The sequence below is a fragment of the Schistocerca cancellata genome, chromosome 1, assembly GCF_023864275.1.
Source record: "Schistocerca cancellata isolate TAMUIC-IGC-003103 chromosome 1, iqSchCanc2.1, whole genome shotgun sequence".
NCBI classification, from domain to species: domain Eukaryota; kingdom Metazoa; phylum Arthropoda; class Insecta; order Orthoptera; family Acrididae; genus Schistocerca; species Schistocerca cancellata.
Genome location: NC_064626.1, coordinates 138,769,012 through 138,783,683, shown reverse-complemented (window position 1 = coordinate 138,783,683; position 14,672 = coordinate 138,769,012). Strand labels below are relative to the sequence as shown.

General features: G+C 43.6%; 2 protein-coding genes across 2 annotated transcripts; one reads left to right on the top strand and one right to left on the bottom strand.

The window, feature by feature from the left end:
- Positions 1-2,022: 2,022 nt before the first annotated feature.
- On the bottom strand, positions 2,023-3,033 carry LOC126105407 (uncharacterized). Its single transcript, XM_049912346.1, has one exon. The coding sequence runs from the start codon at positions 3,031-3,033 to the stop codon at positions 2,023-2,025; it is 1,011 nt and encodes a 336-aa protein (XP_049768303.1).
- A 761-nt stretch (positions 3,034-3,794) lies between these two features.
- Positions 3,795-10,757, top strand: LOC126103747 (adhesive plaque matrix protein-like). The gene is made up of 3 exons (XM_049912335.1): positions 3,795-3,806; positions 7,368-8,954; positions 10,698-10,757. The coding sequence occupies exons 1-3, from the start codon at positions 3,795-3,797 to the stop codon at positions 10,755-10,757; spliced, it is 1,659 nt and encodes a 552-aa protein (XP_049768292.1).
- The last annotated feature ends 3,915 nt before the right edge of the window (positions 10,758-14,672 follow it).

The window sequence follows — 14,672 nt, the reverse complement described above, 5'->3', positions numbered from 1 at the left end:
TGATTTGAAAGAAGTCCATTTAACTACATACCTGCAATGTTTCTTTAAATGATTACAACCACATTTCAGTCCCTTTTCTGGAACCCCTTTACTGCCTAACGATCCACCTTTCTTGAACGTATATTTTACATTAAAATTCAAACCTCATTCTAGATAGCTCCCCCATTCATTGTGCAACTGCCTTCAGTTATCCAGCCGTAAGTATTTGATCGCTCCAATTTAACTACGAGCTGAGTATGAGTCGGGATATATCTGCCACATTCCACACACTTTCTAGAAACATGCTGAGTTATGTTATATGTAGGATCAGTATCGAACGATACACACTCGTCCAGATTTAGAGACTATCTTTGACTGATCCCCCATGCAACACATACATGATATAGTCTGCAGTTAAGCTGAATTAGTATCTGTAATATTCATATACGAATCACAGTTCATATTTCTAAATATAGACACACGCACACACACACACACACACACACACACACACACACACACACACACACACACACACACACACACACACACACACACCCCATCAGCTATCCCAGGAATTTTTCTGTGGATTAGCTGACCCTGTCATATCCCAGGCCGCTTCGAGTCGGATAATATTGCTTTTATAATGAAGCTCGTACTGGTGGGCACACTAAACAATGCCATATTTATGCAGTATGTTTACTAACCAAGTACACTCGACACAATAATAACGTATAATTTCAGTTATATTACTCGACTAGCAATGCAACTGGTATCTAAAATTGCAAACAGAGTCGAAGGATTCGATTCGTATCATTGTTAGTCAGTCCGGTGCCTAAGTTGGAGATAGCAAAACGAATGTGTAACTTTTAAATTAGTGAGCGTGACATTCTCGCATGAAGAACAGTATATACATCGTGATAAGTAGGTGTTGTGCCGTTACCCAGCATGCATTCATCATCAATCTAACTCTCATCCAACACACGAAGACCCAAACGACGCAACAATTAAGACCAGGTGAATGCAGTATGTACGGAAGGTGAAGGAACGGTCATGGAAACTTGCATACAATTAGCGGTAACTTCGGTTTGCTGCATAATCCGTGTACATAGTGTCAATTCTAATATAATAAACTCTGCATATAAGGAGCTTAGGTTGAATAATGATCAGGATGGTTTTAGGAAGCATTACGCTCCCACCCCATTATCTCAATTTAGACAACCTCATTTCAAGCTAACTACCTAACATTCCTACCGCATCCAAGATGCATTCCGTATAAGGACCACGACGACCAGATGAAAAAAGACTAGTGTGGATGTTCACACTTTCTACCATCACTCCATTTTTACATTAATTGTACATTGAGCCCACCGAGCTTAAAGAATTCGGAACATGCGATACCATACACGTATAAAAAGAAAAAACTCTCGTAACACGTTCTCTATAATGCATTAACAAGGTGTGTACGTGAAATTCACCCATCTCAAACTTAGCTAATATCAACTCCCGCGCCGATCAGGTGATGTGATTTGAAAGAGTTAAGAAAGTGATAACTGTAGGCGAAATGGGCACCTAGGATCAATGGTGGAGTTCCCGTAGTAGTGAGTATTACATAGAGGGGGAGATTGCTATTGTTAAAGCTATAATATAAATTAAATTCACGAATGACTGAAGTAAGCTATGTGCCATACTATCATAAATATCAATTTTTGTTAACTACATTAAATTCTATGTAAGCATTTCAGTCGTTGATGGCAGAAGTGGGGCTTACCCCATGCTAGCTCGTCGAACAGGGATTCACCCTACAACCACCTCCCACATTCCTCACCATCCATCACCACGGCTCTCGTCAACAACCGTCCAGAGTCAGTCTGCGATCTGGAGCAGAGAGAGTCTCACAGTTTTGAGTACCTCTTTCTCTCATAATGACAACTTCAATGTATATATTAATGCATATACATGTCTATCCTGAAAGACCTTTATTATGATTGATTCTTTTAAGGTTGACTGGAATAAAATAAGACACTGATAACATTGGGTTAATTATCTCAATACAATTACATGATGCGGTGGAGGAAGAAGACCAGGAAGATATACGATCTCAACTGTGGACATGGTCGACTCTACTGGAGGTAAGTAATCTACTGGAGGTAAGTAATCTACTGGAGGTAAGTAATCTACTGGAGGTAAGTAATCTACTGGAGGTAAGTAATCTACTGGAGGTAAGTAATCTACTGGAGGTAAGTAATCTACTGGAGGTAAGTAATCTACTGGAGGTAAGTAATCTACTGGAGGTAAGTAATCTACTGGAGGTAAGTAATCTACTGGAGGTAAGTAATCTACTGGAGGTAAGTAATCTACTGGAGGTAAGTAATCTACTGGAGGTAAGTAATCTACTGGAGGTAAGTAATCTACTGGAGGTAAGTAATCTACTGGAGGTAAGTAATCTACTGGAGGTAAGTAATCTACTGGAGGTAAGTAATCTACTGGAGGTAAGTAATCTACTGGAGGTAAGTAATCTACTGGAGGTAAGTAATCTACTGGAGGTAAGTAATCTACTGGAGGTAAGTAATCTACTGGAGGTAAGTAATCTACTGGAGGTAAGTAATCTACTGGAGGTAAGTAATCTACTGGAGGTAAGTAATCTACTGGAGGTAAGTAATCTACTGGAGGTAAGTAATCTACTGGAGGTAAGTAATCTACTGGAGGTAAGTAATCTACTGGAGGTAAGTAATCTACTGGAGGTAAGTAATCTACTGGAGGTAAGTAATCTACTGGAGGTAAGTAATCTACTGGAGGTAAGTAATCTACTGGAGGTAAGTAATCTACTGGAGGTAAGTAATCTACTGGAGGTAAGTAATCTACTGGAGGTAAGTAATCTACTGGAGGTAAGTAATCTACTGGAGGTAAGTAATCTACTGGAGGTAAGTAATCTACTGGAGGTAAGTAATCTACTGGAGGTAAGTAATCTACTGGAGGTAAGTAATCTACTGGAGGTAAGTAATCTACTGGAGGTAAGTAATCTACTGGAGGTAAGTAATCTACTTCAGGCATTTTGATTAGACTGATATTTAATTACAAATAAATTACTCTTTGATCTAACGTTCTTGCTATCCGCAGGAGATCTCTCCCATTCAGACAGCGATATAGAAGAACGAATGGATGTGAATACGTTTCAAGGTGGGTGCAATTTGTTTTTGAATCTCTCTTCTGAGTTAGTTTGCTCTTTATGTCTTCCACACAGCATACAATATCGTTTATTTCTAGGTCTAGGTATTTGAATTCGGTAACTTTATCTACCCTCTGACATTCTAAATCTTAACTTTCTTGCTCTCCTCATTTCCTCCGTACTTCTCATTACTTTCATGTTTCCTCGATTTAGTCTCAATCTGTATTCTATGCCTCTTGAGATCTTCACTCCATTCAGCAAGCGATGTACTTCCCTCACACATTCACTCAGAATAGAATCACTGTCTGCGAATCTCGTTATTGATGATCCGACCTCCCAACCGTTCATTTGTGTCTCCATTACCGGTCCCCCAGCATACAGATTGATCAGTAAGGGTGAAGAATACATCAATCGCTTACACGCTTTTATTTGATCTTATACATCGTGAATAAGTGCTATCACCCATCTCAGCCTACCCCTACTTCCTTACTATTTTGGGCAGTACACTATTTTATGCTACGCTCGCCTTTCCTAAAGCTAAACTGATCGCTATATGACACATACCTTTAAATTATCCACTCCATTGTCCTGCATATATTATATCTGTAAGAAGTTTAGCAGATAAATCGTTAAGCTGACTAAATCAATGGCGAAAATGGTCAGTTCATGCAGTATTCGCTTGTACCTTATCCGAGTCACACACTCTACAAATCAACACTAATAATGGAATGGTGATTATGTGATTTATTTTTAGAAATTGTCGTGTAGCTTAAATCTCTCATATATACACACCTAATAGTGCTTCGCCTGTCAGAGGACTAGCATTACTTCTATCAGTACATGTAAGAGGTCATTGCTCTCCTAAGTCTCAATGCAAGTAGAACTCAAATACTTTAGTGTATTAAACACTATAGATGACAATAAAAAGCAAATGAACTTGAGTACTGTCCTGTACTCATTCATGTTTGTAAATTCATCTCTATGAATGGTCGGTTTCCTGAACAGTTAAGGCTGTAAAACCGCTTTATGAAATGGGAAAAGGATAAGGTAGACAATTTTAGATCTATCTGTAGGCCATTCGTTTTTGCTGAATTTGTTGAAAAGGCTGTGTATGGAAGGGTAGCTGATCATTTCACATAATTTGCTGTCAAATGCACCAGTATAGAATATGCTGAGTAGCTCCCTACTGGTTCACCTCTTGCACTAAGAGCAGACAATTTCATACACTGTACTGAGAAAGGCCATGTCGGGTCCAAGTGGGGGCACAATTAATGAAAGATCATCAAGGATTGGTGGTGGCGCCTAACCTGTTCTTAATTTACATAAACGACATGCCTTGTAGTACTACAAATCACTGCAAAATATTTGTTTGCCGATAATACTGGCTTGGTAGCAAAGGATGTTGTGTGCAACACTGGCGCTGTTTCAGAACAGAAAGACCTAATTATCCGCAATGGGATTATGATGCGAGACTGAACTGTTGAAATTTATACATGCTCCGGTAGGCAGTAAACTGTTGTGGGCAGCCCACATTTAAAATCTCGTTCGAATGATTAATCCTGCAATTTTTGCCATGAGATTAGTCTGTAAAGCAAGTATTAGTTCGACAGGGAAAGTACTTTACTGATTTTCATTCACCCCCGACGTATGTTATATTTTGGAGGTACCTCTTCAAATTTCGAAACATATTTTTGGCTCAAACATGCGGTTTGGGGAGAAGTGGGTTGAATTTAGTGACCCTGCTCATGGTTCTCGATATTCAGACATCGCCCATATTTGTATCTGTGTGTCTTTTTGTTCATCTACACTGGTGTCCCACATTGAGGGACTAACCTGTGTTTCACAATTTGTGTATGTTCACAGTTTCTATGATTATGTCGTGAACTATTCTTCCATACGATCGTGTTCTGCACGAAACATGGCATTCCGATACACTGACAACCACGCCAGTGCTAACATCAGGGCACTTACCAAACCTGGTAGGGTGTGTACAGTCAGAGATGGTGCAGTATTTCACAGAGAAGACGCCTACCAGACACACTGGTTGAGGGCCGTAGCGAAAAGAGAAGCAGGACAGTCGCTGACTAATGCGACCTGAAGGCTTAATGTAATCTTTGTTTCTCTACGTAGCGACAGTTCAGAGAAACTGTGTCCCAAAAACCATAGCAGGTCTGTCCACGTGTGGTATCAGGATGACTGCCTGACGTAAGCTCTCGACAGTAGCGCCTTAGTACTGCACCATAACTGGCATCTGACCTTGCAGCATCCACTGGACATGCATGGAGCCAGAGGGAGTACAGAACATTTCGGCAAACTGGCCTTTGTTGTCTGAGAACGTTTAGAGTGGAGTCGTCAACATGCCATCAGGAGAGTGTAAGTGTGTGCAAATTTTCTTTTCAGATGTGTATCCTTATTTGGTCTGGACAGTGTCAACGCATTGGTATCTGAAGGGAACGTGGAACACGATTTCGGACCCAATAATCGTGGAAAAAGACGTAACCAGAAGGATTCCTAGTGTTGCGAGTAGCGATTATGTTTAGCACATGAACACCTCTTCATGAAATAGTGTGGGTGAATAGGCAATGCTTATCTGCTGTCAGGAATCGCGACGAGATCTTAGGACCTGGTGTACTGTTTCTGAATGGTGGTGCAGGCCCAATCAATGGACGATACTGATCGACCTCATAGAGAAAGAGCAGTTGATTTCTTGTAAACAGTAGATATTGGACGTATGGCGTGGCTTGCTTGCTCTCGCAGTTTGAATCCCACAGAGCATGTTGGTTCATGTTAACATCCACCATCCAGCTCTAAGACTTGCAAGCAGATCTGCAGGGAAAATTGGAATTATGGCCTCAACTTTATAGTTATGTCGTGTATAGCATGTCCCATTGTGTCATGCCACTACTGCTGTCAGAGGCGGACACACCTAATACAGAGCATATTTACCAATCTTTAGATTATTAAAGATGATTTTTTCAATTATAACGAAAATTCAGAACATTTTTTTGCAATTTTTATTTATATATTAAAAAATAGTTTTTTTTAAAAAGGTTGTGTTAAATTATGCAGAAGGTACTGTGTAACATTTACTTAAAGTTTGAAACAAATATGTTTGGAAGATCCTTAGGAAACATGTAATTAGTATGAGAAAATAAAAGTTTTGGGAATCGAGCGACAAAGATTGGATTAACTTTTTAGTGCATTCCAGGTCCATAGGATGGATTATCTTCATCCTCTGCAAACTACTCCTCCAGCTTCCTCTTGTTCCTCCTCCTGTTTACTCTTGCTTGTATTTCTAGACTCTTTACAGCCCTGTCTGCAGCCCGAAGGCGTTCCTTGTCTAAAGCAAGCATCGCTCGTACCATGTTAGAACCTATCTTCATTCCCATATTTCTAAATACCTTGCACCTTACAATGTAGCCATCATTGAAAGTCGCAACAGCATCATACACACCAAAGTGAAGTGTTTCTATTCCAACAAATACAGTCTTGGGGATTCTCGACCATATAACACTATTTACACTTTCATTGGGGTTTTGAGTTTTTCCGTGAATACACTTTTTCAACAGTTCAGGTGCTGCTAAGTCTCTGAAAATAGGTTTTATCACCTCCATTATTGCATGAGACAGACTATGCTTATGAGTGTACACTTCACCTGTTAGCTTTTGTCCCAAAGAAGAAGACAGTTGGTGTAAATATAACAAGGGATTGCTATGTTGGGGATTTTCATCGGTTGAGGAAGTATGAAAAAAAAAAGAGCCCAAACAGCCTTCTTCATTTCGTCGACACTGTGTATTTTGCCTAATAGCCATTCCATAATAGTTCTTTTTTTGTCAATTACACTGTCAGTTAACCTTCCCTTCCCATCCAACCCTTTACCATCACTGAGTTTTTGTTTTTTTGTACGAAGCTTTCAGTCGCCGAAGTCTTGTTCCCATTCGCTTCTGTACGTGTCCAATACACTCAAATTTCTGCACTACAACATCACCATAGGGCTTCAGTCCTTGAACATGTTTGAATCTTTTAAAATCACCGTCACCAAGGTAATTAACATATCGCACAGCGCCACAGTGGGTCACACCCATGTAGAACACATTTCAAACAAAATTTAAAAATAGTTGTCTTCGGAATTGAATAAATTATGTATCTATTAAAAGGTAATTGTCTGCAGATTCAGAAAACGCAAAAAAGTAAAAATTGAAATTTTTGTGATTTTGAGCCTTTCTGGAACCCCTTAAGACACTTGCCTACAATTAGCTGTAATGCAGATTATATTGCCAATTTTTTATATTTTTTGTATTTTACTATCACCTGTTTATTACCTACATACGCCGCCGCTAAACCTACATACGCCGCCGCTAAACCTACATACGCCGCCGCTAAACCTACATACGCCGCCGCTAAACCTACATACGCCGCCGCTAAACCTACATACGCCGCCGCTAAACCTACATACGCCGCCGCTAAACCTACATACGCCGCCGCTAAACCTACATACGCCGCCGCTAAACCTACATACGCCGCCGCTAAACCTACATACGCCGCCGCTAAACCTACATACGCCGCCGCTAAACCTACATACGCCGCCGCTAAACCTACATACGCCGCCGCTAAACCTACATACGCCGCCGCTAAACCTACATACGCCGCCGCTAAACCTACATACGCCGCCGCTAAACCTACATACGCCGCCGCTAAACCTACATACGCCGCCGCTAAACCTACATACGCCGCCGCTAAACCTACATACGCCGCCGCTAAACCTACATACGCCGCCGCTAAACCTACATACGCCGCCGCTAAACCTACATACGCCGCCGCTAAACCTACATACGCCGCCGCTAAACCTACATACGCCGCCGCTAAACCTACATACGCCGCCGCTAAACCTACATACGCCGCCGCTAAACCTACATACGCCGCCGCTAAACCTACATACGCCGCCGCTAAACCTACATACGCCGCCGCTAAACCTACATACGCCGCCGCTAAACCTACATACGCCGCCGCTAAACCTACATACGCCGCCGCTAAACCTACATACGCCGCCGCTAAACCTACATACGCCGCCGCTAAACCTACATACGCCGCCGCTAAACCTACATACGCCGCCGCTAAACCTACATACGCCGCCGCTAAACCTACATACGCCGCCGCTAAACCTACATACGCCGCCGCTAAACCTACATACGCCGCCGCTAAACCTACATACGCCGCCGCTAAACCTACATACGCCGCCGCTAAACCTACATACGCCGCCGCTAAACCTACATACGCCGCCGCTAAACCTACATACGCCGCCGCTAAACCTACATACGCCGCCGCTAAACCTACATACGCCGCCGCTAAACCTACATACGCCGCCGCTAAACCTACATACGCCGCCGCTAAACCTACATACGCCGCCGCTAAACCTACATACGCCGCCGCTAAACCTACATACGCCGCCGCTAAACCTACATACGCCGCCGCTAAACCTACATACGCCGCCGCTAAACCTACATACGCCGCCGCTAAACCTACATACGCCGCCGCTAAACCTACATACGCCGCCGCTAAACCTACATACGCCGCCGCTAAACCTACATACGCCGCCGCTAAACCTACATACGCCGCCGCTAAACCTACATACGCCGCCGCTAAACCTACATACGCCGCCGCTAAACCTACATACGCCGCCGCTAAACCTACATACGCCGCCGCTAAACCTACATACGCCGCCGCTAAACCTACATACGCCGCCGCTAAACCTACATACGCCGCCGCTAAACCTACATACGCCGCACAATGTCGGCACTATTACAGTGTATATCCACCTTTCGCAGCAATGCAGGCTGCTATTCTCCCATGGAGACGATTGTAGAGATGCTGGATGTAGTCCTGTGGAATGGCTTGCCATGCCATTTCCACCTGGCGCCTCAGTTGCACCAGCGTTCGTGCTGGACGTGCAGACCGCGTGAGACGACGCTTCATCCAGTCCCAAACATGCTCAATGGGGGAGAGATCCGGAGATCTTGCTGGCCAGGGTAGTTGACTTACACCTTCTAGAGCACGCTGGGTGGCACGGGATACATGCGGACGTGCATTGTCCTGTTGGAACAGCAAGTTCCCTTGCCGGTCTAGGAATGGTAGAACGATGGGTTCGATGACGGTTTGGATGTACCGTGCACTATTCAGTGTCCCCTCAACGATCACCAGTGGTGTACGGCCAGTGTAGGAGATCGCTCCCCACACCATGATGCCGGGTGTTGGCCCTGTGTGCCTCGGTCGTATGCAGTCCTGATTGTGGCGCTCACCTGCACGGCGCCAAACACGCATACAACCATCATTGGCACCAAGGCAGAAGCGACTCTCATCGCTGAAGACGACACGTCTCCATTCGTCCCTCCATTCACGCCTGTCGCGACACCACTGGAGGCGGGCTGCACGATGTTGGGGCGTGAGCGGAAGACGGCCTAACGGTGTAGCACAGCTTCATGGAGACGGTTGCGAATGGTCCTCGCCGATACCCCAGGAGCAACAGTGTCCCTAATTTGCTGGGAAGTGGCGGTGCGGTCTCCTACGGCACTGCGTAGGATCCTACGGTCTTGGCGTGCATCCGTGCGTCGCTGCGGTCCGGTCCCAGGTCGACGGGCACGTGGACCTTCCGCCGACCACTGGCGACAATATCGATGTACTGTGGAGACCTCACGCCCTACGTGTTGAGCAATTCGGCGGTACGTCCACCCGGCCTCCCGCATGCCCACTATACGCCCTCGCTCAAAGTCCGTCAACTGCACATACGGTTCACGTCCACGCTGTCGCGGCATGCTACCAGTGTTAAAGACTGCGATGGAGCTCCGTATGCCACGGCAAACTGGCTGACACTGACGGCGGCGGTGCACAAATGCTGCGCAGCTAGCGCCATTCGACGGCCAACAACGCGTTTCCTGGTGTGTCCGCTGTGCCGTGCGTGTGATCATTGCTTGTACAGCCCTCTCGCAGTGTCCGGAACAAGTATGGTGGGTCTGACACACCGGTGTCAATGTGTTCTTTTTTCCATTTCCAGGAGTGTATAAGTTACCACAGGAATGTAAAGGCAGACGTTAGTAATTCAAGTGCTTTCAAATGTAAACTGGAAAGTTTCCTCATGGGTCACTCTGGTGTAGAAGTCTGTTGATATAAATTCAGCTAATTCCTCTGTTACAGTGTTGCCTGCATTTGTGTAATCTTATACCTTGCGGTTTTAAGAATTATGTACAGTATTTTATCTTTTCTTACTTTTCTGTTGGAATTTCATGTGCTGACACGTTCCATGGCCACTGAAATTTGCTCCTCAATGGCGCCCTACGGAACTAAACGTGGAATATTAAAAAAAATTCTACGGTGTAATTTAAAAATTCGAGTCAGAGAGTTTGCGGGTATCACTATCCATTAAACCCAAATATAAATTTGAGGAATCTGTTGAAGGAACTTTATATTAGTTCATCACTTCCACACTAGTGAGTTACACATGGTGTGATTCTGTGACTGCCACTCCTAATTTTGCCGTAACTACTTGTGTTTGCAGGTCAGAGATGTCTTGCGAGGAACAATGCCCAATAGCCATGAAAATGTCAGCCTGTGTTAGTAAAGCAGATTTTCACAACATGTTTCACGAAACGTAGGTAACGTTCCTCCTATATTAATCAACTGAACTAATATTATCCCTCCCGCCGTTACAATTCATAATCCAGAAATGCATAGGGCTAATATTGAACGTTTGATTGCCAATATGAAGGTTGCTGTGAAATGTCACAGCTTAACATCTACCACAAACCAATATCGAAGTAATCTTAACTGAAGCACATGAAGATTAAAAACCAGTCTTTTTATTAATGATAATGATTATGTCTGTCAAACACTGCAGTTTTTTTGCCACCAATGGCCTTACTGATGTCAAGGGGAGAGGGAATGCTCTATCCCGACAATGTTAACTTTAGTGACTTGGCTTTCCTGTATTTCAGGAACCACTGTAGTCACTGACATGAAACTTTTGCAGGACAGTGAACTGTATGACTCCCACGTTATGTTATTTTTTACGTCATCTTAGCCTAGATAAACCGAATTTACCGATTCATCTAATTTTAAGGAATATTTACTGTCCTCTAAATAAGGAACTCAATGGAATCATTGAAACTTTTTACGTTTATGAACAAGATTCCGGTATTAAAAACCTTACCTAACAGATGGGCAGCTAAATTTCAAAGAAACATTTCTTTGAGCTATTTGAAGATCTGCTGTAGAATGTCATCTTTGAACTGTTTAAAATAAGTTTACGTCCTAATCTTTTTATTGTGATCTATAATATTGGGATTAGTGATTTTATTCAAATATAATGGCATTTGACATTTTCCTTTAGTTTGATGTAATGTTCTTAGATATTTGTGTAGTAGTGTTTCATCGACAAATAACTGGCGCATTACGTGTATCACAGCGCTGCGGCTTTGTTTATATTCGAGTTCAAGGTATCATTTACGTTTATTACTTTCGGACATTATTGAAAATTTGAGGTTTATTTTAAAAACACGGGAATGTGTATTCTAATTTTTCTAGACACATTGGTCACTTTTGTTATCACTTGCTGGCATATTACTACCTGCAGATGTTACTATAGATCGATATAATCATTATCGTTTACTGCTTATTTACGCTGATAAGCCGGGACATTATGACCACCGGCCTAATACGTAGCTTGTTTGTTCATCTGTGGAACTGAATACAGATGCCTTCTGCGTGTCGGGGATCGTACAGTCTTATGTAGCACCGGATGTCTACGGACAGTGCATATAATTCGTGTAATTAACGGGCCGCGGGCCGCTGATTTGTGTACACGGTGATTGCGTCCAACATCGACAGAGTGGGTTCCATAGGACTTACGCCAGGCGAATTTGACCACCAGACATCTTAATGTGTTCACTATTAATGCTGCTCAAACCACTGTAGCACTGTAGCATGGATGATTATACTGTTTAAAGATTACGTCGCCATCAATGTAGGTCTCGAGCATGACGGCAGCTTTGCGTCACTTGCATGCTAACGTGCCTTCGATTACTGTCACAGGTCCCATGCAGGCGCAGGAGAATGTCTCCCATTAGCCTGCATCCGTGTTCACATTTCTTTTGTTTTAGGGAGCAAAAGCTGAGGTCATAATCCTCCAAATCAGAACCTTACAACACTAATAAGAAAATGAAGTGCAAAGAGACTACACTTAAGCCTGGTTGACGGAAGGAAGGAGTTAAAATGAACACTACTACTGACATAATGCCGAACGGACAGCGGAGGTCCCAAACCAGATATTTAACTCGCCATAGCAACATGGCGGAAGACATAAATATTACAGCTCTGTCGAAATCCCCAGCATTGTTCCCTAAAACGGCCAATAACTGCAAATAGAAAGTAAGTGGTTAAAATAAGAGCAGTCAGATCCCGCCAATGGCTGACAATGAGCACGATGCTGAGGTCAATCGCCACTCAGATGGCGGTGGCTAAGGAGATATTGCACAATACGCAACGTAACCTAAAATTATGCTCCTTCAGGAAAAGGCAGGGAGGAGGCAGGCCAAGCTTGTGCGGGTGGTTTAGATCCCAGGAGCTTGTCCCCATGAGGTGATGCGAACGTGACACCAGCTGCTGACGGGCGGCAACATGGAGATCAAAGAAAATAATAGAACTAGCCGACTGGGGGAGGACAAGTGCAACCTCGTCTCCCGTCAGACTAATGTAACCAGGAACCCAACTGATCACAGTGGCTCCCTCAGAAGCTAGCAAGGGGACGCTTTCTTGGACCTGTTGCGCTAAGGGATGGACTGTGCAGCGCACAGAGGCTATGGAGGACACAACCCCAGAGAGTATGACATTTAAGAAGCATGTGGCGCCGGATGTAGTGTGTGGCGTGATACAGCGTGAAGAGCTGCGCTGTAAATATTCAGCAGTGTTCCAGGACAGATACCGCTAATGGTTTGTCCCAATGAGGAAGGCACGCACCTAACAGGAGTTAGTAACTCATTGCACACTAATGGCTGTAAGACCATCACTGAGCTACGTGTGAATATCGAGACACCAGAACGATAGATCGAATCGGTTGTGTCCTTGGGGTGTGAAGTCCGAGATGAACACAGGGCACTGTACGAAGCCAAGGCAGCGAAGGGTTCACGTCAATCAGAAACGTGACAGGGAGCACGATGTTAAGGCGCTGGAGCACGATCCGAAAGCAAATTCCGGAGGTAGGAGGAGAAGAGCGCACCTTTTTTTTTTAGTCGTCATTCTTCTTACTGGTATGATATGGCCCACTAATTCCTCCCCAGTACCAACCTCTTCCTCCTCCCACAGTCCATGTTCCACCAGCATTCAATGCTGCTTACACTCCAAATGTACCTTCTCAGAAATTCTCTCTTATTAAGGCCTATGGTTCATAGCAGTAGTGTTCTCTTGGGCAGGGATGCCCTTCCTGCCCGTGCCTATCAGCTTTTGATGTCCTCCTCGGTCCTTCTGTACATTACTTTTGTCAGCACCTTCGCTGCATGAGCTCTTAAGCTGCTTGTGCGATGATTCTCCCATTTCTCAGCTCTTGCAGTCTTCGGAATTGTGTGGACGATACTTTTCCCATTGTCCGATGGTTTGTCTCCAGGATCTCATTCTACACACCTACGTGGAAGTAGCTTTGTTTGCACTTCTGCCAATGATTTCATGAATTCTAGTGGATTATTATCCATCCGTTCTGCCTGATGTGACCTGATGTTCTGGAAAGATTAAATTTTGATTCTTACAGTGGATTCCTATCTCTTCTAAATCGACACCTGTTCGTTTTACACCGCGTCAGACAAGCCTCCCTCTTAGAAGCATTCAGTGTTCCCGTTCATTCCTGTTCAACATTCCCTTTGTACCTTTCTTTTAATTTCATCATTAGTTTTAGATTCCTTCCCATTTTTCATGGGACCATTTCGTCTTAGCTTAGCGACTAATTTTTGTAATTCTGAATTCCCGTTTACGTTTTTGTAATTCCATCTTTCATTGATCAACTGAAGTGTTTCTGCAACCCATGGTTTCTTTGCGGTCACCATCTTTGTACCTACGTTTTTCTTCCCAATTTCTGTGATTGCCCTTTTTAGAGACGTCCATTCCTGTTCAACTGCACCACCTACTGAGCTATTCCTTACTGTCGTATCTATAGCCTTAAAGAAATTCAAACGTATTTCGTATCACTTCCGTATCCCACTTTTTTGCGTATTGATTCTTCCTGACTAATCTCGAACTCCTGCCTATCCTTCATCACTACTACATTGTAAGGCGTACTTAAGATTAGATATAGACTCTGACCAGCATGTCATCTGACGATAGATTGTGATCAGACACTGAAATAATCTTAAGACCCGACGGGTTCAAAGTGTTCCTCCTCTTGTTATTTTTAAACGGAGTATTCGCTATTACTAGCTGATATTTATTAAACAATTCAGTTAGGCTTTCTCCTGTCTCATTCCCTGTCGTAAACCCTTAATCTCCTGCA

Bases quoted from the DNA above. Each gene is read 5' to 3' on its own strand.
- LOC126105407 (XM_049912346.1), bottom strand. From the start codon at position 3,033: ATGCCTGAAGTAGATTACTTACCTCCAGTAGATTACTTACCTCCAGTA.
- LOC126103747 (XM_049912335.1), top strand. The intron at 8,955-10,697 runs GTATATCCACCT...TTGTGTTTGCAG, and splicing joins AATGTCGGCACTATTACAGT to GTCAGAGATGTCTTGCGAGG.